The 27,485-nt window shown below is 52.8% G+C and overlaps 1 protein-coding gene across 3 annotated transcripts; it reads left to right on the top strand.

Annotated features, from left to right (window-relative positions):
• Positions 1-3,525: 3,525 nt before the first annotated feature.
• On the top strand, positions 3,526-25,645 carry LOC116914394 (NADH-cytochrome b5 reductase 3). 3 transcript variants are annotated; one of them, XM_032918626.1, is made up of 10 exons: positions 3,526-3,713; positions 6,123-6,126; positions 14,224-14,355; positions 17,394-17,466; positions 17,734-17,840; positions 18,924-19,053; positions 19,384-19,467; positions 19,636-19,721; positions 20,745-20,844; positions 24,493-25,645. In XM_032918626.1, the coding sequence occupies exons 3-10, from the start codon at positions 14,272-14,274 to the stop codon at positions 24,663-24,665; spliced, it is 837 nt and encodes a 278-aa protein (XP_032774517.1). In that variant the 5' UTR covers positions 3,526-3,713; positions 6,123-6,126; positions 14,224-14,271; the 3' UTR covers positions 24,666-25,645. The 3 variants fall into 3 exon arrangements, with proteins under 3 accessions (XP_032774517.1, XP_032774525.1, XP_032774508.1); XM_032918634.1 differs by lacking the exons at positions 3,526-3,713; positions 6,123-6,126 and adding an exon at positions 7,492-7,655; XM_032918617.1 differs by lacking the exons at positions 3,526-3,713; positions 6,123-6,126 and adding an exon at positions 7,736-7,849.
• Positions 25,646-27,485: the final 1,840 nt, after the last annotated feature.

Below are 27,485 nucleotides of genomic sequence, written 5' to 3'. Positions count from 1 at the left end.
AGGACCTCTGGAAGAGCAGCCAGTGCTCCTAACCACTGAGCCATCTCTCCAGCCCCTCAAACTTGCTATTTGGAACTGATAGATATTCTTGCCTCCACCTCCCAAGTACATGCACCATCGAAAGATAATCCCTCAGTTTAAGGCTGAAGAAATTGAGGCCTGGAGAGAGGAGTGATTTACGCAAGGTCAAGATTTTGCTCATGGTCAACAGCCAAGATGTGGACATTTCTGGCATTATGGGTGGAGTGACACCACTTCAACCACCTTGGCCACCCCGACATTCCAGGAAGACATGAAAGAAGAAAGACAAGCATCTCATTCCAGAGAAAGGAGGTGGTGTGGGAGCCAGTCTCCTAAGGAAGTAGATCACAGGTGAGGACTCTGGCTTCACTCTTGTCTGCCTGTGTGGCCTTGGGCAAAATTCTGTATCTCTGAACCACAGCCTTGCCTCGTAAAAGCTCTGGGTAAGGGGTTTAGTTGCTCTTGGGGGGGGGGGCTGGCCGGGTTCTTCTTGCTCCCGAAGTAATAACGATCCTCCTGGCTGGGAGCTATTTGGTAGACTTCAACAACATCCTGAGAGGATTACCACACCATGCATGGGCGCCAAGGCCTGTTTCAACAGGACCAGCCCTGCTTGCTTAGAGATTGCTTAAGGATGGATCTGGATTCTGGGACTTCAAGAGAGGCTTCAGGGGTGGCTTTGGTGAGATCAGAGATAAACTCATCACCCCATCACCCCCTCCCTACGAATACCCAACAGAAAGGTACTTGTATTTCCCCTGGGCCTGGGTTTACCTTTCGTTTTCCTGGAACATCCCCAACTCTTTCTTTCCTTTTTAAAAACTTCGTAACTTAATCTTCTCCACACTGTAAGAACCCAGGGATTATGTTCTTAGAGCACAGCAGACCATTTCACAGGCCCTGCAGGGATCTAGCTAGAAGGGTGGTGTGTCTGTGTGTCTAGTTCTTGCTTCCCCTCCTAGGAGAAACTTATTGCCCACCCCTCCTTAAGCCCCGGGATCCCTGGGGGCTTCCTGAAACAGGAATGACACTGGTTTTTGGGGGGTTTTTTGGGGGGTTTTTTTTTTGTTGTTGTTGTTGCTGTTGTTGTTATTTTGTCTTTTTTTCCCCCTGGAGTTGAGGACCAAACCCAGGGCCTTGTGCTTCCTAGGCAAGCACTCTACCACTGAGCTAAATCCCCAACCCCACAAATGACATTGGTAATCTGAGCTAAAACCCATTGCAACATCTCTCCAGGGTCTCGCCTGGTCTTTTTATTCCACAGCTGAACTCAAGTGTTTCCTGGGCTTTCTGTATCCTCTCTTACAGTCCCTCTGATCATAACTCTTTCACACCAGGTCACCGTCCAACATCATGCTCAATCCAGTGCCTCTGTGCCTGGTCTTCCTAGCTGGGGAGCCTCAGGCCTGAGAGTTCAGATGTTCTCTTATTTTCTGACCACGGGCCAGAATCTCGTAGTCACTGAAGGTGCTCTGGCCTCTTACCTTACTCGGCCTACCCCGGAGTCACAGGGACTCCTGTGCTTTCTTAATGGCATGGGTTTGGGAGGGGTGTGTGTGTGTGTGTGTGTGTGTGTGTGTGTGTGTGTGTGTGCGTGAGTGCCTGTGCATGTGTGTGTGAGTGTGTATGTGTGTGTGTGTGCATGTGTGTCTCTCTGTGTGCATGTGTGTCTCTCTGTGTGTATGTGTGTGCATGTGTGTGTATGTGTGTGTGTGTTTGTGTGTGTGTGTGTGTGTGTGTGCATGTGCGTGTGTATGTATGCATCTGTGTGCATGTGTGTGTGTGCATGTGTGTGTGTGCATATGTGTGTGTGCATGTGCATTTGTGTGTGTGCGTGTGTGTGCATGTGTGTCTCTCTGTGTGTATGTATGTGTATGTGTGTGTGTGTGTGTGCATGTGTGTGTGCGCATGTGTGTGCATGTGTGTGTGAGTGTGTATGTGCATGTGTGTGCATGTGTGTGTGTATGTGTGTCTCTCTGTGTGTATGTGTGTCTCTCTGTGTGTATGTGTGTGTATGTGTTTCTCTGTGTGTGTGTGTGTGTGTGTGTGTGTGTGTGTGTGTGTGTGTGTGAGCACCTGAGATAGGGTCTCAGGTTGGCCTTGGGCTCATTATGTAGCCAAAGATGATCTTGAACTCCTAATTCTCCATCTTCTACCTTCTGGGTAGAAGTTCTGAGATGTGTACCCCATGCCTGGATCACAGAGTACTTTATAGTATGGTCTGTCTGTGACCCTCTAAGTTCAAGTTCCCTCTGGCCAAGGCTAGTAGCTGCTCTCAGAACACCCTGGTGTTCAAGGCTCCACTAACTTCCAGCATCACTTGCCTGTCTCATCGTCCTGGCAACCCTTGCCCCACGTCCTACATTCAGTAGAACCTGCCCCATATATTAGTTCAGCAGTCATTGCTTGCCTGAAATTTCGATTTAATCTTACCTGATACCAGATAAACAACATCTGAAGGCCTAGGACTTCTTTATTGTAAGTATACCCCGAACAATCTGTGAGACATACTAAAATGTGAGGCAAGTCTGGGCGGTGATGCCGCACACCTTTAGTCCCAGGGATTGGGAGGCAAAGAAGGGTGGATTTCTGAGTTCGAGGCCAGCCTGGTACACAGAGTGAGTTCCAGGACAGTCAGGGCAGAACAAACCAACCTTTTTCAAAAAAAAAAAAAAAAATCAAAACAACAACAACAACAACAGAAAGAAAGAAAGAAAGAAAGAAAGAAAGAAAGAAAATGTGAGGTAAGAGTTTAACCCTCTGTTCTTTATTTATTTACACTTCATCTGATCATGTAACTCCTGAACCTCTAAGCAGTACCTGGGATAGCTCCGAGGTAGGGTAACTCCAACTCAGGTCCTCACATCTACCCTGGAAGTCTGCCTGGGTGCCTTTATCCAAACCCTCACCAAGTCCTAGAAGGACCAGAGTCAGAACCTGAGACAGTACTGGTGCTTCACTGCCATTCTGGTTCCTTCATCCTGGCTAATCAGGTGACTCAGCAGGGAAAGCCACTCTGCTGCAAGTCTGATGCCCTGCGTTTGCTCCCTGGGTACCACAAGGTGGAAGGAGAGAATCGGTTCTCGTGGGTTGTCCTTTGACCTCCACATATCTGGCGGCACATGGGCACCCACCCCCACATAAATAAATAAACAAATTTTTTTTTTCTTTTTTTGGAGCTGGGGACCGAACCCAGGGCCTTGCGCTTGCTAGGCAAGCGCTCTACCACTGAGCTAAATCCCCAACCCCTACAAATTTTTTTAAAAAAAATCAATTCTCTGTTCTCTCTGGGCCATGGCTCATCCTCATTCCTATACCAAAAAATGGAATGACCTTTGGCCTTTTCTGCGGATCAAGAGTCTGGGCTGGGCCAGGGATTCTCTGCCAATGCCTGAGGGAAGCAGGGCAATAAGGAAATTCTGGTCTTAGTTCATACAGGGCCTTGAGGGATTAGGTCATATCTTCTGCTCATGCAGTTCCTAAACCACTTCAGTGGTTCACTTCAATCTAGGGTCACTGAGGACTCTGAAAACCAGCATGAAGTCGCTGGGGGTGGGAATCCCATGCACACAGCAAAGGACTGCCTTTCCCTGGGAAGGTCTGGCCAGTGCCGGGTGCCCTGAAGGGTGGAGAAAGCTGACACCACATGCCTCCTGATTTTATCTGGATGAAAGGAGACAGAAGGAGACTTGGTAAGTGCCTGGGAGGAGAATGGGCAGGAACACCTGACTCTGGACACAGCGGCAAGTCTGCACTCAGGAGGCTGAGCTGGAGGAGTGCTGAGGTGAGCGTTCAAAACCAGCTTGGGCTATAAGTGAGTTCCAGCCCAGCGGGGTCTACCCAGGGAGATACCCCCCCCCCAAAAAAAAAGAATTAGAGTTGGAAAGATGGCACTGACTGCTCTTCCAGAGGTCCTGAGTTCAAATCCCAGCAACCACACGGTGGCTCACAACCATCCGTAATGAGATCTGATGCCCTCTTCTGATGTGTCTGAAGATAATGCATAGATAATACATATATACATACACACACACATATATAATCTTCCTTAAGAAGAATTAAAATGTATAACAAAATACACCAAAGAACAGGGATGCTGCTGGTCACCCAGGGGATGAAAGAACTCTGGGAGAGAGAGGAGAGCTTTGTGCATAGAAAGAAAAACAACAGCTTCAATGCCAACTGTTCCCAGTGTCCCCCACTTCCTTTTTCTGACCCCCCCCCCCAAGGCCCATTGTCAGCTCCTTGGAGGATCCTGGGAAGAAATCTATCTCCTTCACTCCAAAGGGACCATAGGGTCCCTCGGCTTGCTCTGTCTGCCGTCTTTGGAGCCACTTCTTATCTGAGCTAAGTTTGGATCAGACTGGGGTGGGAGGGCAGGGTTGTTCAGGTTAGGGGGAGGGTCGCAGGAAAAGAGACGGTGTCCCTGGAAAGCAAGGACTTTTGGGCAGCACTCAACCACTGTATAGATCTGGGAAGAGTTTGTTGAGAGTTGAGACCCAGTTCAATAATCAAACAGGGAGCTGGAGAAATGGCTCAGCAGTTAAGAGCACTGACAGCTCTTCCAGAGGTCCTGAGTTCAATTCCCAGCCACCACATGGTGGCTCACAACCATCTGTAATGGGATCTGATGCCCTCTCTGGCATGCAGGTGTACATGCAGATAGAGCATTCATACATTAAATAAATAGATCTTTAAAAAAAAAAAATCAAATAGAACAAAACAGGCATAGCGAGCCAAGCTCGTGATTCAGGACTCAGGAGGCAGCGGCAGGAGGATCACTGGGAGTTAGAGGCTAGCTTGGCCTACACAGTGCGAGAGACATTATCTTCAAAGAGACACCAAATCAGACAACTTTGACAACACACTTTGCTGGAGCTCAGTCCTCATCAGGGCTGGAGGCAGCCAGGTGGGGGGTGCTCCCGCTCCAGGCAGCTGGAGAGTGTGAACAGCAGAGGGGTCTCAGGTGCCTTGTTCTTTTAGATTTATTTTATTTATGTTTGTGTAAGAGCACATGTGTGCAAGGTGCTCATGGAGGGCAGGAGAGGTCGTTGGTTCCCCTAGACCAGTGGTTCTCAACCTTCCTAATACAGTTTTTATACAGTTCTTCACAGAGTGGTATCCCCCGACCATAAAGTTGTTTTTGTGTAATTCTGCTGCTGTTATGAATCACAGTGTAAATAATCTGTGTTTTCGAATGGTCTTTTTGGGGTTGCGGCCCACAGGTTGAGAACGGCCATCCTAGAGCTGAAATTAACATGGTTGGAAGTGCTGGAAACCGAACTTTAGAACTTTGAAAGAGCAGAAAGTGCTCTTAATGTCTGAGTCATCTCTCCAAACGGCGACTCTTCCTCTGTATATAGTCCAGTAGTCATAGCAACTTTCCTGACCACATGACTCCCCTGAGATGACAAGCTCTGTCCAGATTTTGGCACGAGCTTCAACTAGTTTCCACTTTGATATCAGTTCTGTCATCCCAGGTCTTGAGTCAACATGGCCTGGAGGTCAAATAGCCAGTCAGGGGGCCATGCTAGTGAGGCCTGCTGTGCTGTCCAGTTTCCTGTCTGTGGAAGTGTCCATAGAAATAGCGAGAGTGAAATCTCCTCTTTGGCTTTACATCTGAAATATTGCCAGTCGGTTGAAGTACGAGTGCAAGACAGGATCTGAAGTAGCAGAGGTGCCTCAGGGAGGACAGTTGACTGTGACCTCTGACCCATGCTACTTTCAGGAAGAGAAGCAGCCGTGAGGAGGTTCAGCCAGATAGAAAAGAGATAGACAGTAAGGATCCTAAGGAAGGCAACAGTGTAGTCTGGGAAGATGGCGCCGGTCGTGACAGGAACTGTTTCTCAGGGCTGTGTAAGCCTGAAGACTACAGTTTGCATCTCCGGGACACATTGATTAGTTACTTACTTCTAGGCACAGGAAGAGCCCCCATGTCCACCTCACCCCCTTTGAGACAAGGTCTCGCTCTGTAGAACAGACTGGCTTGTGTTTGTGATTCTCCGGTCTCAGCCTCCCAAAGGCTGAAATTAAAAGAAGAATAAAACTTAACTGATGTTAGATCCAGCCTCATATTCCAGGGAGTAGGTGCCCCTCCACAGCCTGGCTCCTATCTGATTCGTTTGCTTCTTTGAGACAGGGACTCATGTAGCACAGGCTGATCTCTTCTCAATCTGTAGCCAGGGACAGATAACCTTGAACCTTTATCCTTTTGCCTCCACTATCCAAGTTCTGGAATCACAGATGAGTTGACCATTGTTCCTTATTTATTTAATTTGTTTATTTATTTGAGACAGGGTCTCTGTGGCGTTTGAATAAGAAATGGCCCTCATAGGCTCATGTATTTGAACGTTTAGTTCCCAATTTGTGATGGTTTTGGGGGGTAAGAAGGTGTGGCCTTGCTGGATGAAGAAATGTCCCTGGGGGTGGGCTTTGAGAGCTTATAGGCTGGCCCCACTTCTGGTTCTCTCTCAGGTTCATATTTAAGGTTCAGGTGCAATCTCTCAGCATCCTCCTCCACTCACGTTTACCTGCTGCTTGTGACCAGCCATGCCTTCCAGCTATAAGGGGCTCTTATCCCTCTGGAACTGTAAGCCAAAATAAACTCCGTCTTTCCTAAAGTTGCCTCTGGTCATGGTATTTTACCACAGCAACAGAAAAGTAACCAGTACAGTCTCATGGTGTAGCCTGGAACTCACACAGATCCACCTGCCTCCTCCGGTATTGAACGCTTGGGTCACCAAGTAAGGCCCTAGTTCCCTAGTTTCATGCAGCAAGTCTCTTCCTCATTCAGTCACTCAGCCCTCCCATGCTCATCTGGGTCTCACATCATTGAAGGCAGCAGCCACACCCATCTCGCCTCTCTGGCCTTGCCCACCTCCTGCTTCTCCCCACTTTGTTCCCACCTCCAGGCTCTGCAGGTTCTGGGTGCTCTCAGAGCGGCCTTCCATTCCCTATCTGGCCAGCACCACGCTGAAGAATTCCAGGGACATATTCACCTCCTCACTAGATCACACATTCAGCAAGTGTTTATAGAGTACCTATGTGATAGGTTCTATTCTGGGTTCCAGGCACACAGAGAACTGACTGCAGACTCCTGACTTGGGGAAGCCCCACCGTCTAGAAGGACGGGTGTGTGGACGCAGAGCATCATGAATGAACAGGCAGGATAACTGAAGCGCTGCAAAGACCACTCTGCACCAGTGGCATCCCACAAGGGAGCAGAGGGCCAGAGCTGGCCTAGTTGAAGAAGTGACACCTGAACTTTATTTAATCCGGAACTGGTCCCAGTACGTTTGGAGATTTGTTCAGGAAGGAACGACGGGTTCACAGGCTTGAAATGGGGCAGTGCAGGGCTGTGGCCTGAACTCGGTGGCCAGTGGTGTTGGCAACACGCCCCGGGGCGAGACTAGAGCCCTGGCCAGCACGATCAGCTCCTGCAAGCTCCCAAGACTGATGGTCGGGATTTGAGAGCCCATCATGGGGCAACATCTTCTTTTCACCGGGACGAAACAGGCCCAGAAGCGACAAGCTGCAGCTGGAGGCCACCCAGGGGCGCTACAGCAGTTAGTCTCGCTGAGCCCCTTCCGTGCAGCGCCATCAGCCACTCAGAGCGTGCTCCCGTCTTCACAAGCGGAAGTGGGCGGGATTCTAGAATCCCCGCCCCCTATCCGCCCACCTCCGCTCTCCTGACTGGCTCCGCAGGGCGTCCCCGCCTCCGAGGTGTTGCGGCTGGGGCGGGTTGTTGGGGGAGCGGCTTGCTGAGTAGCGGGTGTAGAACGGTGCCACCACTGTCTTCTTCGCCACCATGGGGGCCCAGCTGAGCACGGTAGGCGGCATGGGTCTGGGGTCTCCAGGCTCGCACCGTGGGATCACGGGACGATCCGGGGCGCCCAGCACCCTTTCACGAGCACCGCGCCCCACCCGGCCCTTTGCGGACCGTGACTCACGCCCTGGCTAAGTGGCCGCGGCACTCCGGCCCTATCTCAAGCCAGAGGGCCCCGAGCGCGGGATGGACATTGAAGACCCTGTTCCGTGTGCGCGAATGTGACAGGGAATGAGTGACGTGTGCGCCCGCGTGAGTGGGCGTGACTTGTGAGAGTGAGAAAGTTGAAGTGCCTGAGCCCGTGGGAATGTGAAACGTGTGAGGGTTTTGTAAATGAGAACGTGAAGTGTGACTGTAGGTGCATAGGTGTGTATGCATGGAGGAACCCATAGTGCTGTGTGTGAGAGAATGAGGGTGTGGGTGTGAAGACAGGCAGGTGTAAATAGTGGACACGTGTGAACTGGCAGGAGGAGTACTTTGGGGTGCGTGTGTGTATGGGAGAAGTGTGTAGAATGTCCCTACAGGGTTTGGGTGCATCTTCTTGCCATAAAGAAGTAGTTGGCTATGATCTTTCCAGCTGTCGCCCAGAAAACTCTGGCCATTCTTCTTTTTTTTTTTTTTTTTTTTTTTTTTTTTTTGGAGCTGGGGACCGAACCCAGGGCCTTGTGCTTGCTAGGCAAGCGCTCTACCACTGAGCTAAATCCCCAACCCCAACTCTGGCCATTCTTGTTACTCACAGAGCTGCGCAGTCACTGAAGAAGTGTCACTTAGACTTGGCCATCAGCCCAGGGCACTGAGGATGATGGGACCTTCTAACATCTATAAATCTGCTATCTCACTGTTACTCTGGATCGACCAAGGCCCCTTCCACAATAATCCTGGAGCCCACTTTCCTGATTCTTTTTTGTTTGTTTGTTTGTTTGTTTGTTTGTTTGCTTTTTTGTTTTGTTTTGTTTTGTTTTTTTGGAGACGGGGTTTCTCAATGTAGCCCTGGAATGCTCTCTGTAGACCAGGCTGGCTGCCCTCGAACTCACAGAGTCCCACCCACCTCTGTCCCTCCCGTGCTGGATTAAAGGTGTGGGCCACCACCGCCCAGCTTCTCCCAGATTTCTTCAGAGCATCCATGTGAACTGTGCCCCGTCCTGATTACACAAACATATCCTTGAGGTGCCCAGGTCTGGGTCTGACAAGATTAGGCCAGTGCCTGTCTTGGAGGGTGCCCTCCCCTCTGTAAGATCCAGGGCTTCTGGGGGAAGACAGTCAGCTGGCTTCTTGGCATGTCATTTGCTCTTGAGAGAGTGGCCAATCCAGGCTGGACCATCTAAGGAGCAGCGTGGCCCAAGGCAAACCCCAGAGTGACAACGCGACATAATGACATTTCGACCAATTTCCTCAGACACTGCCTATCTCCCGCCTTCCCCTGCCTTCCAGGCTCTCGTCACCTTTTGGACCATGTCGGTGGTACCCCAGCACCTGGCTTTTCTGTCAATTCCAGTCATTCCTTGCAGGCAGTAGAACTCTAATTATCAGGAGGCCCCACCATGGCCTCATCTGTCCAACAGTCGCTCGGTACTGTCTTTGATTTATGGAACTGACTGGGGTCTTACAGTCCTTAGTGCCCACGATGCATATTAGGCCTGGAGGCCCATGTGCTCTGTGTCTGGGCATTGAGTGTACCAGATGTCTTATCTGGGCCATGCAGGCCCTGTGGGAGGCCTCCTGCATATATAGGGGGCCCCAACACAGAGGATGGCACTTGAGCCTGCTGTCCATCTGGAAAACGTTGCATGCTTGGCCCGCTGCTCTGGACTGCCTCTCTGCCTGTTGTGAGTTCCAGCCAGCCCTGATAGACCCATTCCTTTTGTAGAGTATATAAGGCCTGCCCAGTAGCTCCTAGTGACTCTGGGCCTGGTTGGTGGCTTAGATTCCACAGAAGGTGGCTCAATTATCTACCTGTTCCTCCTCATGGGCTCCCTTCCCCCATTGTCTGGAGCCCAGCCCAGAGCCCCCCTGTTTCAGGATTTCCTCCATATCCTCCCACTTCCTCCCACTTAGAACAAGATCAGGAGGGCTGTGGTCACTTGATCCTGGCAGGACAGCAGGAGAGTGGGTGGTGGGCAGGTAAGGGAGCCTATGACTGGCTTGTCTAAGCCCCAGGTCAGGGAGCTGGCACCCGGAGGGAGGCGGGGACTGAACTCTCTACCAACCTTCTCTATCCAGCCTGGGCAGAATGGATTCCAGGGCTTTGGGGGGGGGGGGGATGCCACAGTGAGAAGCCCAGGCAGGATGTCCCGTGGGTGAGGAACAGGCTGTGGATCCCTTAACTATAGTGAGTGAGCTCGGGGCTCCCTCCTGGGACCTGGAACCCAGTTTCTTTACCTCCCTTTGCTGTCAGAGCAAGGAGAAGAAGGGGTAGGTTCCTTGGTACAGTGGAGTGTGGCCTGCAAGGTCAAGGTCTGGGAAGCAGCTGCCTTCAAGGACTTAAAACTGAAAGGGTGTGTGTGTGTGTGTGTGTGTGTGTGTGTGTGTGTGTGTGTGTACAGCTGAGGAGAAGCTGGGGCAGGGACGTGGCCTTGGCCATCTGCCTCCTGTTTACTTGGCCTTTGCTGCTGGGACTAGGGTGGTGCCATGGAAGGATGGGGGACAGCCCGTTTACCCCATGCCAGTGAGGATAGAATATATCCAGTCCCCTGGTGAGTCAGTCTAGTTGGGCCTCTAGCTTTGGGAGACCAAACCTTTGCTCTGCTGCTACTGACTTTGGTGCAGCTCCCCTGTGACTGACTCCCCTCTAGTTTGAGCTCCTTGGACATAGGGTTTAGGCCTGGGAGATACACACACACACACACACACACACACACACACACACACACACACACACCACTTAGACACAGGAGCATCCGCTAAGGTTGTTGAATGACAGCTAAGATGGCTTGTCACAACTGCCTTTCTAGATAGGAATTTCTATATAGGAAAGCTTCACCTCTCCCCTCAGTGTCCAGACCTGTCCCTGGGTTCAGGCTTGTCACCAAAGCCTCTGTTTTCTTACCTGAACTGGGAATGACAACAGCACCTCCCAGATGCAGCCTGAGGGTTGAGGTAAGAGGGCAGTGCTTTTTGGGAGCTGCCAGGAGCCAGTTCTCGGCTCATTAAACCTGTACCTTCTGAGCATGCTCCAGTGCCAGGGACAGGTGGCTCCCTCCCAGCCTGTGCTAGGCCAAAGGTTTGTAAGGCAACTCGGACAGGCTGAGCCCTTCCCTCGTCAGGGAGCCATCTTGGCTTTTGCCCCGTTTTTGGAAACTTGCACACAATGTAAGAAGTCAGAGAGTCAGGAGGGATCAGGAGAGAGGGGTGTTGTTGTCCTTGTGGTAAGTCCGCAAATATTTACAGAGTACCTCCCTCACCAAGTGCTGGCACAGTGGTGACTAGGCAACCCTAAGTTACCCAGAGACAGGAGAGGGCTGTTTTGGGGACCCTACCTATGTTTAGGGACCCACTCAGAGGCCTAGCACTGGTGGGTTTAGGGTGAGTGAGGGTTGTAGGCTGGTCCACAGATGGCCAGCTACATGTTGGGCCTCTCCAAGCCTCCTTTGTTAAGTGGGGGGTGTAGAGACAGTTGCACTGACTTTTGTATTAGTTATGACCAAAGGTAACTTAGGGAAGAGCTTGTTTTAGCGTATACTTCCAGAGGACTAGAGTCTGTCAGAGCAGGGAAGGCTTGGCAGGGGGAGCAGGAAGCTGAGGATCATATCTTTTTTTGGTTCTTTTTTTTTTTTTTTCCGGAGCTGGGGACCGAACCCAGGGCCTTGCGCTTCCTAGGCAAGCGCTCTACCACTGAGCTAAATCCCCAACCCCGAGGGATCATATCTTAGCCACATATAGGAAAACAGAGATAGTTTGCCTGTCCCCAGTGAAGTTCTTCCTCCAGCAAGGTTGTACTCCGAAAGGTTCCATGACCTCACTAAACGGCACCGTGTACTGGGGACCAGGTGTTCAAATCCACAAGCTATAGGGGATGCTCCTCGTTCAAACCACAACAGGCACCCACCATGGAGGTCAGGAACGAATCCAGGTGTGACAGGCCCTGGGAAACCAGCTTGCAGGCTCAGGGGACCCCAGCTAGTGAGCCCGACAGGGTACTCCAGCAGTCCTGCTGGGGAAGATAAACCAGAGTACACTGAGCATGGGCCCAGTTGGTTGGAGTCATTGATGCTCATTCCTAAGACTTCCAACGGTGGTGGTTTCTGGATGAGGTCTTGCTCCCTGCAATGGAATTTTCTGTAGCAGAAAATCGCTAGAATGGCCTTCATGCCCAGAAAGCTTACAGAGACGCCAAGGCTGTGAAAAGGCACCAAGAGCCTAGTTAGCTAGGCATGGCTCCTCAGGTTCTGAAGGATTCACAGATGTCTACTGGTTGGATGCGTCTAGAAGTAGGGCGTGGGGAGAGAAAAAAAAATGTGCAAAGGTCAAAGCTAGGGAAGTTGTGGAGCGAGCCGGGAGAGGAGTCTGTTTGGAAGCCGTAAATCCCATGCGTTGAAGGCTGGTGGGTGGGATCCTTGTGCACCTTGGAGGTGAAGTAGCTTGATGGTTTGGAAGGCTGGGCTTGGAAATATGCTCCCCCCCCCCTTCCAAGGGGGAATAGTATCTGACTATAGACTCTAATGGGGACACAGTAGGACTTGTCCCCAGAGGTGGCTCAGAAACAGCAAGATGGGACAGAGAAGTCCTGAATTCAAATCACCATTGCATTCATGTTTGGTTTTGTCACCTTGACCAGCCACTTGTTTATCCCGAGAGAGCACATGAGAATCTGGTGCTTTGAATGTGGTCCCGGGACTTTGGTGTGACTTGGGGCAGGATGATTCCCTCTATCTTGTTTCCCCTCTGTGGCTTGGAGGAGCTGCTACACTTGTATTCAAGAGCTGAAATGGGGTGGCCCCAGGAACACAAGGCCTTGTCCTTAGAGCAGCACCAGCTCAGGGATTATGACTGGTGTTTTCTCTGTGCATGGCCTTTGGAAGCCCCCTCTGTCTCCAGAGCCCTAGGGAACCCTGTCTGAGTTCTGGGCTGGGCCTCAAACCTTGGTTTCTTTGAGCTTACACTTCATGGTGTCAACTTGGTCTTTCAGTGAGTCTTGGGACAGAGCTAATATGGTGCTGGGTACAGTGGTGTGCATCAAATGGGCGTGGTCCTCATATAAACATACCAGGGGCCTATGGGGTAAGGCCTTGGCTGGGAGAGAGGCAGTTTATTCTGGGCCCAACAAAGGGCCCTTGGCTGCTGGGGCTGCTTGAACCTGCAGGGCCGGTTTGGGGGTGAGGAGTGTATCTGGCTGACCCATGGTCCCTCCACTTCTCAGGTTGCACACCCCTCTGGGGATTGGGGTGGGGGGAGGGCTCCCAGATTAGCTGACTGCTCCCTGGGAAGGGTACCTCATGATGAGCCTCACCTTCTGTTTGCAGATGGGACAAGAGGCTCAGACAGAGCTACAGGGCGGGGCTTTGAGGGATGGGGACCGTGGGGCTGGGCCAACCAACCAATGGGCTTCAGTGAATGAGAGCACTTCCTCACTCTGCTCCTGACAGAAATGACCAGAAGGAAAGATCTCTGCTTGTGATGTCTGTCTGTCGTCTGTCAGTCTGTCAGGCAGAGGAAGTAGGGACCTGTTGCTGAGGCTGTTCACATCCCTGCTAACCAGGGAGCGGAGAAAGGGCAGGAGCCACATCCAGTGAGTCACTTCTTCAGCCAAGCCCAACTTCCCAAAACAGTTGCCCAGGGCTACTCAGCCAGTGAGGAACAGTGCCCAGCCAGTGCTGAAGGCAGCCCAGCGTCCAGGGACAGACTCAGGGTCATTGTTTATGGGAAGTGACTCAACTTATCCACCCTCACTGGCTTGTTTCCTTGGATCTGGGTAGAAGCAAGGAGGAAAAAGTATAGAAGTCCTAGGAAACTGTTGCAGAGATGTGTGGGCCCCTAGGAAACTGGCACATAGACGCTTGGAGCCCCGTGGCCAGTGAAGGGCTTTTAGGTGGATTCGGAGCCAGGCTGAGAACTGGAACTTGGGCCTGGGATTTGACTCCGTCCACAGAGTGCTTGCACACCATGCATGGCACAGGTCTGTAATATCTACACTTGGGGGCAGGAGTCAGAAGTTCAAGGTTTTTCAAAGCTTCCTCACGGTGCTGGACACAGAGGACTGAGTGGTGCAGCAAATGTCGTTGAGTCTGGTTTTGGTCGTTTCTCCTGGTGAGCTGCAGAATGGAGTTCACTTGACAAGGCTGGAGAGGAAAGGTCACAGGAGGAAAGGCCCAAGGATGCTGGTGAAGTGTAAGGTGGGCGCAGGACCCTGTGCTGACCTGGGCTCTGCTCTGTCCTTGCAGTTGAGCCGAGTGGTACTCTCCCCGGTCTGGTTCATCTACAGCCTCTTCATGAAGCTGTTTCAGCGCTCCTCACCGGCCATCACCCTCGAGAACCCCGACATCAAGTACCCTCTGCGGCTCATCGACAAGGAGGTGAGTGCCCTGCTCCATCCCCCCACCCCAGCATCCCTGTGGCTCCCAGGTACCTACACTGTCCCTCCAACCCCCCACCCCCATATTGCAACCTGCCCACCAAGGCCATGGAGAAGTGACAGAGGGGTTCAGTCCCTGCTCTCTGTGGTGTGAACTCTCCCTGGGGAGATAGAAACAAACTTCTGCTCCCTCAGAGAGGCAGGATGACAGACCAAAGTACCATTCCACCAAAAGCACTCTGGGAAACCAGTAGCTTTATTGAGCTTACTGACAAAGCGTGGGTGACTATGGGTGACCCCCAAGACAGCCATGCCAGCAAGAAGCCTGACGTGGGTGATGGATTTCCCCACATGGCACAGGTGGCTTGTCCCCTGAGTTAACCCTCTCTTGTCTGTACACTATAGTACTTTCCGAGACCCCAAGGCCAGGTCGGTTCAGGCAGAATCACAAAGCTGTCTGGGAGGTGCAGGAGGGAGTGGCTGGAACCTCAGGCGAGCATCCAGTCACCCTTCCCAGACCATCCTATGAGGGAAAGCAACTATAGGCCCAGTCTGGGGGGTGGGGCGTGTCTTGCAAGTGGTCACAGCTGCTTGATGCAAGTGATAACAGTTATACCAGAGGGTGACATAACACCCTATGACAGTCTCCCACCATGTTCACTGTCCCACGGAGTATCAGAATGGGAGAGGCCCTTTGGGACTTTGGGGTACACACCCCTGCTTAGACTGGGGAGCAGAGTAAGAGGTTGAGCACCCTGCCACTTGGAGATAAGAGCTCATCCCTTCCCCTGCTCGCTGTGGTAGATACAGCCATGCCTGTTAGCCTGGATGTCTGCCTTTGCTTGCCTCCGTGAAGTATGTCTGCACCAGGCCACTTCTGGCCAGGACTCAGCTGCCTTCCCCCCCTTTCCTCAGGGCACTCCCTGCTCTATTCCTGGCTTCCCCTAGTTGCTTCCAGAAGGGTGTGGCAGGAAAACCCTTTCAGGGAGCAGTGTCAGAGTCCAGAAGAGTAGAGGAGCCTTGGCTTCAGGCGCCGGGACCCAGGTCTCCACTCTGTATGTGTGACCATGGGATTAACCTCCTAGGGAGCTGATGGGACTCATGTATGCATGCCTGTGATGTTCTCCAATCCGTAGAGGAGACAGAAGGGGAAAATTAAAAAAAAAAAAAAAAAGTCCCGTCCTAATGAGTTCTGTAGCTTCTCAGTAAGCCTACCACATATGTAGACCCCAGTATGTAATGAGACCCCAGTAGCTTCTCAGAAAGCCTTACACATATGTGGACATGTATGTAATGAGACCCCTGTAGCTTCTCAGTAGGCCTTACACATATATAAGTTTTTTTCTTACCAAAATGGAGTTCTCATGGTTTTGTTTTTGCTTTTGTTTTGTTTTTGTTTTTTGTTTTGTTTTGTTTTGTAGCCCTGGCTATTCTGGAACTCTCTGTGGACCAGGCTGGCCTTGAACTCAGAGATCCTCAGTGCTGGGATTAGAGGCTCGAGCCACCAGAACCAGCATCATGTTTTTGAACCTTATTGTTTGTCAGGTTTCTGGCTTGTTGTGTGTTGCAGAAGATGGGACCCAGGGCCCGAGCAAGGTCCCCAGGGCTCTGATCCTCAGCCTTAGCCTTGTAACCTGGGTTTGTTTTTAATTTTTGTATTTTCTCTCTTCTCTATACTGCCATTTAATTCTTAAATGACATGACTTGTGTGTCACTCTAAAGGTTCCGCTTGTGCTGTGGGACTTCCCCTCCCCACCCGTGGCTGGCCCAGCCCTGTGGCGTGTTGTTTTGGAAACCTGAAGCCTGGTTACGGTTCACTCACACAGTGCGGATGGGTTCTCATGAACTCAAAGTGCATTGTTTTGTTTGGTTGTTTTGTTTTGTTTTTGTGACTGTCTAGTGTCTTTTAAAAGGAGGGGAGACCACACACTGGGGACCCTGCCATCCCCACTGAACGAGCACTTGGCGTTTCTGGAGTTCAGTTTCTTCTCTTCCCCTCCACAGCCTGGCGCTGCCCCTCCCGGTCAGCAGCAGGACCTGCTCTGTGGCCGAGGTCGTCTGAGTAGTCAGTTATCGGCACTTCCTCCAGAAATAAACCCTGAAGGGTGGTGTCTGTCCTTGGCCCTTCGGCCCAGTCAATAGCGCTGGACTCTGCTCCTGGTCAGGACAAGGCTACACTTGGCCCAGTCCAAAGGTGCTGGGAGGCAGGGTGGCCACAGTTTGCCCCGTGTGGTACCCAGTTGGGCTTCTGCAAGTATTTCCTCTGCTCAAATGTTCAGGGATGTTGCGCTACCAGATGGCTTCCTCTTGCTAACCTCCTCCTGAGGGGCAAGGCCTTCTTCCTCAGACTGAGCCAAGGTGGGGAAGCATTGCATCCCCGGGTGTCAGTGCTGTGTCCGTCTGTGGACACCGGCTCAGGTGAGTATGGCCCTGCAGCTGCCGGTTCTTCCCAAGGCCAGGTTGGATGCCAGGAGTAGGGGCCAGAGTTAGCTCTGACGTAACTCACCAGCAGATTTTTCGGCCTTTCTGTGGCAGCCTCAGGACTGTTTCTCAGGCTTTTAAGCAGCCCCTGACCATCCATGAAGGGGAAGTAGCCACCACATTCCAGCTTTGAATGGAGGCTGGTGACCTGACTTTGAGCTCTTGACTGTGGCCAACCCAGGCAATGGAAGCTGCTATGGTCCCTGGCCCTGCACAGCCTCTCACTTGTGGGGTTTTGGCTGCAGTGACTTCTAGAATTTTCTACTGCCTGGCTTGGCACCTGTCTCCCTGCTTCTTCTCTAGTCCAATCATAAGTTGCTCCTGTTACCCTAGGCCCCTCCAGTTCCAGCTTAGGGTCGATATGGCTCCTACCTGCCATGTCCTGAAATTTTTTGGGTTGTTTGACATTCTCCCTTTGGGACCATTTTGTCTGCCCTGCTACGTGGCCCTCTTTGGGCCCACAAGAGCAGGGGCCCACTGAATGTGCACCTGCCCCTGCTGCCCTGCGCCATACTGTGAGGTGGGGGGCTCTGGTCCAGCAGCTCTACCTCTCTGCAGATTATCAGCCACGACACTCGGCGCTTCCGATTTGCCCTCCCTTCGCCCCAGCACATCCTGGGCCTTCCTATCGGTGAGTCTGCCCAGCCCTGTCTCCTCTCTGGAGTCAAGAGTGGGAGGAGGGGGCCGTACCTGACCTTGCAGAATGGGCCCGTGTCCTCGACTGTGGCACCAGCACGGGTGTAGAGACCAATGCCGAGGTACACTGGGAATGATGTGGAGGGAACAGGGGGGGCCAGGGCCAGGCCAGCGTTTGACGGTGAGACAGGTGTAGGCCCTGGGAAGATCAGCTCCTGAGGGGATAGTGCCTGACCTCAAGCCACCATTTCCTGTCTTACAGGCCAGCACATCTACCTCTCCACCAGGATCGATGGCAACTTGGTTATTCGGCCCTACACCCCTGTGTCCAGCGATGATGACAAGGGCTTTGTGGACTTGGTGGTCAAGGTGGGGTCTCCATGGCAAGGCTGCAGGGGTAGGGTGTGTGTGTGTGTGCGTGTGTGCGTGTGCGTGAGAGAGAGAGAGAGAGAGAGAGAGAGAGAGAGAGAGAGAGAGAGAGAACCTGCTTCCTACTCGGGTGACAGAAAGGGAGACCTGGAGCAGAGTGGGTGTGGAGTAGGTGGTGAGGGAGGAGAGCAGCCTTCCAGGAGGGCTGAGAACTGAGGGTCAGAAGTGCAGGGCAGGACCGTGGGGATGTGGATGTGGATGTGGATGTAGATGGGGATGGGGGTGGGGATGGGGGTGGGGATGGGGATGGGGATGGGGATGGGGATGGGGATGGGGATGGGGATGGGGATGGGGATGTGGATGGGGATGGGGATGTGGATGGGGATGGGGATGGGAACAGGGATGGGGATGGGGACATCCCTAGGGCTAGACAGGGTCTTGTATGCCCCAGTCGGCCTGAGACAAAGGAAATTGGTCATGGACCGAGCATCTGTTCTGGGTTGGAATTACTGGTGGGAAACAAGAGTACAGAGAGGTGGGGAGTCTAGCGGGCAGGGGGGGGAGGGCATAGATGATAGGCTCTCCAACCTGAGTCTCCATTAGCTCCTGTTGGTCCTGGATAAAGAGACAAGGCCCCCTACTGGAGCCTCTATGCCAGTGCCCATGTCTCCCCTTCCCCATCCCCCAGACTCCTGCTTGTCTCTGAGGTCTAGGCCCTTAGGGAAATGGCCCAGCCCTGACAGGGACATTGCTGCTCTTCTGTCCCCATATTCTTTGGCCATGTTCCCATAGGCAGTGATCCCACAGGGTCCCGGAAGGAAGAGGGATGTTTGTGTGAAGCATGCATGCACCAGGAGGGGGGGCAGGGCTGAGCTGAGGCCCCAGTGCAGGCGGACGCACACAGAATCTTGGCCTCTCGGAGGCACTGACACGACCCTCCGCTATTAGCCCTGTATGGCAGGTGGAAGCCTTGTGACTGGGAGGTGTGGGATGGAAGGCTTAAGTTTGGGTGAGTGGCATCTTAGGGGAGGTGCTGGCTTCCCACGAGGGGTGGGGACTGAGACATCCCCACCTGGCTTGCAGGTTTACTTCAAGGACACGCATCCCAAGTTTCCAGCTGGAGGGAAAATGTCTCAGTACCTGGAAAACATGAATATTGGAGACACCATTGAATTCCGGGGCCCCAATGGGCTACTGGTCTACCAGGGCAAAGGTGATTAGAGCAGGCACTGGGGACTGGGAGGGACTCTGGGGACTGGAAAGCTGGGGGTGCTGTGTCTGGGGCGGGGGCTGGAGGGGACAGGTGGTGTTCTCCCCTACCTTGGTTGTTGGCTGCTTAGAGGCTAAGTGCCAGTGCAGGGGCTGTCCCTGGCTGTCCCTGGCTGTGCTGGGGGCTACAGTCACTCTGCTCACCTGTGGCATCTCGTCCATAGGGGACTTACTCAAGCAGATTCTTATCTTCACTCCAGCTGGCTAGGGCTGTGTGGTGTTTTCCCTGCCCTGGACCCCACAGGGCTCAGCTGCTCCTTCCTTCTCTTTCCAGGGAAGTTCGCTATCCGTGCAGACAAGAAGTCCAACCCTGTTGTCAGGACGGTGAAGTCTGTAGGCATGATTGCAGGAGGGACAGGTAAGGGTCAGAACCCTGGCTGAGCTGTGGTGGGTCAGAATGTGGGGGTGGGAGGAGGCATGGCAGGAGGGAGGTCTGTGGCCAGGCCTGGGTGTCCCACTTGTCTCCTTGCTTGGGTGCCTGGCGTGCTCCGGCAGGCACTTAGCGCATGTGGGTCCTGCTTTACAGGCATCACCCCAATGCTGCAGGTGATCCGAGCTGTCTTGAAGGACCCGAACGACCATACTGTGTGCTATCTGCTCTTCGCCAACCAGGTCAGTGAACAGTCCCCAGAATGTGCAGACCTGGGACTCGGCCAGGCCCTGGGCAAGAGTCTGAATGGCTCTGCAGAGATGCCAAGGATGTGTGGAATGAGGGGCAGCTCAAACATTCTGTCAGCAGTAGGGGTGGGCAGCTGCTGCAGTGGGAGCACTGGCCTCTCCCTGTTCCACTCCTCCCTTCACACTTGGCGCAGCCCTCACCTCGGGCAGACTGGGGACTCTGGGACACTGGCCTGGGCAGAGACGGAAGTGAGGGGCCTAGGATGCAAGCCCTCGTGATGCCCTGAGCATGGTTGAGCCTGGCTTTTGTGAACTGCTGTGAGGCCTAGGATGAGTGGCTTGCCCCTTCTGCCCTGCACTTCTCACAGGTAGAACAGGCCAGTAGAGCAAGACTGTCTCAAGAACCTTCCTCTGTGTTGGGTCTGAATATGAAGTAGTGTGATGTCTCTTGGGAGACTAAGCGGAGTCCCATGTGTCCCAGCAGTGTAGAGACCAGACCCTGGCACTTTGTGCTTCTCAGATATGAATCAGGTCATCTTGTCCCCAGGGTCTGTGTGGCCCAGCTCTTCCACGAGAGGGGCCACAGCGAGGGGTGGGGAGAGAGACAGAAACAGAGAGAGACAGAGACAGAGACAGACAGAGAGAGAGAGACAGAGAGAGACAGAGAGAGAAAGCTTAAGCCAGCAGTAAATTTACTATAGTGGAGTCTGGTCCTGAACTCAAGATCCCCCTGCCTCAGCCTCTGAATGCTGGGATTACAGACATGTGCCACCATGCCTGTTCACAGGCTCTCTTTATAAGGAGCCTGCTGGCCAGCGGCTTTGAGGAGCTCTCTCTTTAGGCAAGGTGGCTGGAGAAAGCCACCATGTCACTAGGATTCCAGGGAGCTTAAGCATCTGCCTCTGAGTGCGGCCCACAGGGGCGGGATGACTACCCATGGGTCTGTCCCTGTCGAGGTCCTCAAAGGCAGTCAGTCCCTGAGTCACCTGTCTTGACGGAGAGGCCTGTCTCCTGCAGTCCGAGAAAGACATCCTGCTGCGGCCTGAGCTGGAGGAACTGAGGAACGAACATTCTTCTCGCTTCAAGCTCTGGTACACAGTGGACAAAGCCCCCGATGGTGAGCATGGGGAACCGCTGGTGGGGCGGGAGGCAGCCCTCAGCCCTGAGCCTTCACCAGGCCCATTTAGTACTCGTGGCCTGCTCATAACTATGGAGGAATCAAACCTCAGAGAGGGGAAGTGCCCACCTCCCACAGCTAGGAAGCAGCAGAGCCAGGGTGGGGACCCCAGACCTTGCTTCCCAGTCCCCCAGACCGCCCCCGCTGGCAGAGAAGTCTTTTATCTCCATGGGCCTGGCTCACTTTGGGACAGGCCTTGGGGAAGTGCTGAGGGTTGGGGTGGCTGCTTCTGTGTAGTTTTTAACCTAGAACAGTCTTCGTATGTGTGCTTTCTGGTCACTCTGCGTGAGAGGCTGGGTTGTTCTGGTTGCCCCGACGCTGCCATGCACCCGCATAAGTTGTGGGCTAAGTTCACATGTGTGCTATGGAGGAGCCGTGTGGGAAGGAGGAAATGAGGCCCCCGAACTCCTGTGAGTGTGCTCTCTGGGAACTGAGCTGTCCTTCGTTTCCCTGCTCTGGGTAACCATAAGGGTATATATAGAGAGGTCACCTGCGTGTGGGCGTGGGCTCAGTTGGTAGGATGCTCACTCTGTGTGGGTGAAGCCCCTGTCTCACCTACAGCATCACTACCTGGACATGGTGGCGTACACTCGAAATCTCAGCACTCAGGAGAGGTGGGAGCAGAAAGGTTAGAAGTTCAAGGTCATTCTCAACCACATAGCAAGTTCAAGGCCAGCCTGGGACCCTGTCCTCTTAACACAGCAACAAAATCCAACATTGTACCCTCTTTGCTGTAAAGAAAACAACCCCCGCCCCTTCCCTGCATACTCCAAGACTATATCTGGTCACCCCGGACAAAAAGGGCAAAGATAAGCTGTTTCTATTAGCCTCAGGTAGATAGGGCAAAGATAGAGTGTTTCTAGTCACCCCAGATAGAGAGGGCAAAGATAGACTGTTTCTAGTTACCCCAGGTAAAGAGGGCAAAGATAGAGTGTTTCTAGTCACCCCAGATAGAGAGGGCAAAGATAGACTGTTTCTAGTTACCCCAGGTAAAGAGGGCAAAGATAGAGTGTTTGTATTAATCTCATACAGAGAGGCCAAAGATAGACTGTATTTATCTTGGGTAGAGAGGGCAAAAATAGAACAAAGGAATGATTCCATCCAAGTCCACCTTGGTGCCCAGGGAGTTTATTGGGGTTTCAGAGGAGCACAGCTGAAGGGTCACTAACTGGAACCTGGAGACTAAAAAGTAGCTACATCAGCAAGAAGCCCGTCCCAGCATGGGCCCATGACGGTGGCATCCCAGGCCCTTCTGTGCACCTTGCAGGCAGCTCCACCGAAGAGTCTGCCTTCCCACACACCTCACTGCTTTTGTAACCCCAGGGAGGCCCTGGTGAGTCCCAAATTTCTGGAGGTTTATGAGCCTAGGCCTCCCTTCTCCTCCTGGCTGGAAGGAGTTTCAGTCGGAAGGAACAGCTATTTAACAAGGCCAAGCAATGCGTGTATGAGTCAGCGGGGCACTGGGTGTGGTGTCTGAAGGGCTGCTTTTCTTCTAGTAAAGAAGGGAGGAGTGGGAGGTGGGCTTGCCAGGGAGCAGCTATCTGGAGAATGACTGCCCTCCTGCAGGGTCAGGGCCAGTGCTGCCCCTTTGTGGTGGTTCGTGGAAATGCAGACTGCCTCCCAGGGCTGGTTTCCCGGGGCTAGGGCAAGGGTTGGGTAATCGGTCCATCCCTTTATTCAATACCACCTTGACCCACAGGGAAGCAGCAACAGGCCCTTAAGACCCAGCAAGACACAAGACCCACACGTATGGTGAATGCTAGGTTTCCCAGGGTCACCTTTGGGACCTGAATTACAAAACGCCATCCAAAAAGGCCCAGTGAGCCTGGCCTGTGTACCTGTGTGCACTGTTAGAATGCTCACGCCTGGGCAGCCGCTTGTCTGCACCATGCCTCATTCCAGAGGAATCCTCGGAAGCTTGCAGTGACTCATGAACTGAGTCAGAGGGCTACAAATGGAATTTAGGAATGGAAGAAAAACAAGGGCTGGCCTGGAGTCAGGCTCACCCAAAAGCATGGCGGTGACTCCTGTCTGATACACATGGGCCTCGTGTGTCACTCTGACATCCCTGGGAGCCAGGGTGCAAAGGGACATGTGTCCTGTTACTTAACTCATGGTGTCATGAGCTGGAAGACATTACTGGTTCTTCCCAGTCCTGGGTCCCCTGGGACTAGATGAGTTCCCCCTGTACCTGGGAACCCTGAGAGGAGACATCCTCAGCAGTGCCTCCGTCAGCCAACACCTTTCTAAGAAGTTAACCTTCTTAGTGTGTGTGTTGGGGTTTGCATTCCTCAGCACATGTCGGGGGCTTAGAGGACAGGTTTGTGGAATCGGATTCCCGTCAGCAGACTCGGCTTATACAGCAAGTGCCTTTGCCCACCGAGCCATCTCCTTGGCCCCTGTGCCTTTCTCACCTCAAGCTTCTGTGTGTTTCTGTTGGGTTTAGGGCTTTGAGGATGCCCTCTTTGGCTTGCAAAGGGCAGAGACAAGGCAGAGATAGTCCTGAGTGAGGGGACTGGAAGGTTTGAGGGCCTGTGCCAGACCCCATGGAGCCCTGCGTCTAAGAAGCAGCCTTAGTAGCAGGTGTCAGTGGCCTGCTGTCCCCGCGCTCTGCACTAGCAGGTGTCAGTGGCCTGCTGTCCCTGCGCTCTGCTACTGCCTCTTCCTGTCTACCTCTGAACCCAAGCGGAGGATGGGCCCACTGGGCACAGCTCAGGGACTGGGCTGCACCAGGGACCCTCAGTTAGACTGAGAGGTGTCAGAATTGTTTCTCTTAAAAGTCAGCATTGGACCAGAGCCCACCCTAGCCTCTGTGGGCTGCCTTCTGTCTGATGCAGTGCCCGTTATGAGGAACAGGAAGTGGTGCGTCCACAGGCCCAAGCAGGAGAGAGAGCGTGCCTGAACTGGCATGGCCCACGCCTAGAGTTTGAGTCCACTGGTGTCAGATCCTGGACCGTCCTTGCATGCGGCTATTTCAGGGGACCTAAAGCTGTCCTTGCTAGGAGTACACTCATAAGCCTGTAATCCCGCCTGGCTTGCTCATTGTTTACTGAGTGACAGTTTTACACCAGGGACCAGGATGCAGCTGTGAACAAGACCAATGGGCTGACTGCAGTGGCAGAACGAGGCATTGAGCTATAGCTGGGGTTCAAGGTGTAGCAAATGTCATTCTGACCAGCGTGGGCTGAGTACCTCCTTAGGGAAGGGAGACTGGCTGGTTTGACCTTGAACAATTCTGAGTCCTCTGGGCCTTGGTTTCTATAAAGTGAAGTCCACATGCCACACCATGGCCCAGGGGGACCCTTGTTTAGCATGCATGGGCTGCGTCTCATTCTTAGCACTGCCACACCAAATAACCCTATGGGGCGTGTGGGGCAGGGGAGTCACGAAGGCCTTGGTTCCAGTTGTAGGCTGTCAGGAGGTCATGGGTTTGGGGACCACAGCAGGATAGGTTTACTGAAAGGGAAGTAGAGCATCTGTGAGAGGGTAGGAGAGGGCAGGACAGACAGCAGAACTGTGGGTGGGGTGGGCAGCAGGTCAGGTGGGCACCGGATCTTACTTTGACTCACCTGGTTTCTTGTTCTACAGCCTGGGACTATAGCCAAGGCTTCGTGAATGAGGAGATGATCAGGGACCACCTTCCACCTCCTGGGGAGGAGCCACTGATACTGATGTGTGGACCCCCACCGATGATCCAGTTTGCCTGTTTGCCAAACCTGGACCGTGTGGGCCATCCCAAGGAGCGATGCTTCACCTTCTGATGGCTGGATGCTGGCCACTCCCATGCCTGCTGCTCACGCACTCACCACAACCACCTTCCACCCCTTCCTTTCCCACACTGTCCTTTACCCTGACATATGCCCACATCCATGCTGGGGCCTGGGTTCAGCCTGGCCTGCCCAGCCCTGGTCATCCAGCTGTACTGGCCCCTGAGGGGCCCCTTTGGGAGCAGGCCTGTGTATCAGGTGGCTTCTGTTGACCACTTTCTGAATAGGCTTCTGTCTGGTACTAACTGGCCATTACCAGAGATGTTCCATGACCACCCCTTTATACACACACACATACACATACATACATACAGAGAGAGAGAGACAGAGAGACAGAGAGACAGAGAGACAGAGATAGACAGAGAGACAGAAACAGACATAGAGACAGAAACAGACATAGAGACAGACAGAGACAGAGAGAGAGGAGTCAGAGAGCTGTTAGTACCATGTCTACCCGTTACCATGGACCGCAATCTGTAGTAAGGAAATGAAAGGTAAACAGTTACCTACAGTCCTAGGAACCATGCCTGTCACCTAACCACCTACTGCCTTAGGCTATGGCCTGGTCTGTGCCCCTAAACACTACATTAGACAGTGACACCCAGAGGTTCTCTTAGGAGGGTGTCTGGCAGTGACAGGCCAGCCCCCACTTGCTGGCCAGGAGTTCCGTGGGTCAGCACGTGGACCCTTCCAAAACCCCACACACTGCCCCTCCCCTCCATGATGCCTTGAGCGCCCTAAGTTGTCAGCCCAACAGAGTTGGTAGACCTTGGGGTACCTGGCTTGTTTCTCCATCCCATACCTCCCTCCCGTCTGGTTCCCAGCCTGGGGGGTTCTGAGCAGAGCCTCTTTTCTCGGAGACAGACCCGGTGCCTGGCGCTGCCTTCAGCAGACAGCAGACAGCCTCCTGCACACTGGCTTTTTTTAGTCATTTATGGGCAAAATGAGTTAAAATAAAACTTTGCAAATCCTGACCCTTCTGGTGTCTCTCTGGGGACCAGGGAGGAGAAGAGGGCTGTCGGGGACAGACATGTTATTTTGTTTCAGATAGGCATTTGCACTGCCCATTCAGAGTTTGGGCAGTGGAGAAAGTAGACTGGGAGCCCAGCCTCGTCCTGTCTGTCACTGTCCTGATGACAGCCATTCCCACCTCAGGATAGCCCTGTGGAAGGTGGGGCATGGGAGACTGGTTCATGCTCTTCCCAGGTCACATGCTAGTGCTCCCCTGGGTTGCCTCTCCTGCTGCCCTCCCTTCCCTGATCTCGGCTCTGGATTTTGCTGGGGAAGGTGCTAAACAGATTACACTTGTAAGATGGTCGCTTAAAAGACGAATCAGGTGGAAGTGTGGGCTGTTCTTAAAACCGGGTGGCAGGAAAGCCACCTGTCTTAGGATTTCTATTGTTTCTACGAAATACCATGGCCAAAAAGACAAGTTGGGGAGCAAAGGGTTTATTCAGCTCACATATTCTGTAACTCTCACTGTTCATTATTGAAGGAAGTCAGGGCAGGAACTCAAACAGCAGAATCCTGGAGGCAGGAGCCAATGCAGAGGCCATGGAGGAATGCTGCTTACTGCTTGCTCCCCATGGCTTGCTCAGCTCTTATAGCACCCAGGACCGCCAGCCCAGGGACGGCCCCACCCACATGGGCTGGGCCCTCTGCAATTGATCACTAAATGAGAAAATGCCTTACAGCTGGATCTCACAGTGGCATTTCCTCAACTGAGGCTTTTTCCTCTCTGATCAATCTTAGCTTGTGTCAAGCTGACACAAAACCAGCCAGCATGTCACCTCTGATGAGACAGTTGGGATGTGAAGACCTTGTCCTGCTGGGGCAGAAGCTCAGCTGGTGAGTGTGAGTTTGAGAACTCTATGATTGGAACAAGCTGCTTCAAAAACCTGGAGAAAACTGGTGACTGGAGAAGCTGGGGGGCACTGACTAGGCAGTGTTTGCTGCACAAAGGTGATAGTCTGATCACAGAGCCCCATTGTCATGGAGGAGGTCAGTGGAACTACCCTCAAAAAAGCCTCAAACTAGTCCCAACTCCAGAGTTAGATGTTGTATTAGTCAGGGTTCTCTAGAGTTGTAGAACTTGTGAATAGTCTCTGTACAGTAAGGGATTTATTATGATAACTTACAGTCTGTAGTCCAGCTCCCCAGAAGTGGTCAGTGGTGAATGGTAAGTCCAAGGATCTAGCAGTTGCTCCATCCCACAAAGCTAGTAGATGTGTTGGCAAGTAAATGCAAGCAGGTGAAGAAGAGAGAGAATCTTCCTTCTTCTAATTTGGGTCTGCAGCAGAAGTTGTGGCCCAGATTAAAGATGTGTACCACCGTGCCTGGATCTGAGACTTGTTTTGTCCTAGGCTGACCTTGAACTCAGAGATCTTGCTTTAGTCTCCTGGGATTCATAGCCACTATGCCTCAAGATCTCCATGCCAAGATCCAGGTCAGAAACTTGAATCTCCCAGCCTCAAGATCAGGATTGCAGGTGAGCCTTCCAGATCTGGATTGTAGTTCGTTCCAGATAGAGTCAAGTTGACAACCAGGAATAGCCATTACAGATGATTTCCTTATAGTCCCATGTACTGGAGGAAAACAGATATTTTAATAACTTCAGGAGCAGTCGGGGCCTTCTAGGTAAGACCACTCTGGCCTGTTCCTGTACTCTGCATAGCTCAACTGGCCCCAGCACTGAGGCTAAACCTGCAGCTGTCCCTTTGCTCACCTTGGGAGTGCATGCGTGCGTGCATGCTTGCCTGCACGTTGTATGCTGGCAGTCTCTAAAGTAAGATGACAAGATGGACTACCAGGACC

Source organism: Rattus rattus, chromosome 1 (assembly GCF_011064425.1).
Source record: "Rattus rattus isolate New Zealand chromosome 1, Rrattus_CSIRO_v1, whole genome shotgun sequence".
Classification (NCBI taxonomy): Eukaryota; Metazoa; Chordata; class Mammalia; order Rodentia; family Muridae; genus Rattus; species Rattus rattus.
This window is presented reverse-complemented; position numbering and strand designations above follow the sequence as displayed.

Excerpts from the sequence above, each read along its gene's own strand:
- LOC116914394 (XM_032918617.1), top strand. The coding sequence starts at position 7,829 with ATGGGGGCCCAGCTGAGCACG. Across the intron at positions 19,054-19,383 it reads ACTGGTCTACCAGGGCAAAG|GGAAGTTCGCTATCCGTGCA; the intron begins GTGATTAGAGCA and ends TTCTCTTTCCAG. Across the intron at positions 19,468-19,635 it reads CATGATTGCAGGAGGGACAG|GCATCACCCCAATGCTGCAG; the intron begins GTAAGGGTCAGA and ends CCTGCTTTACAG.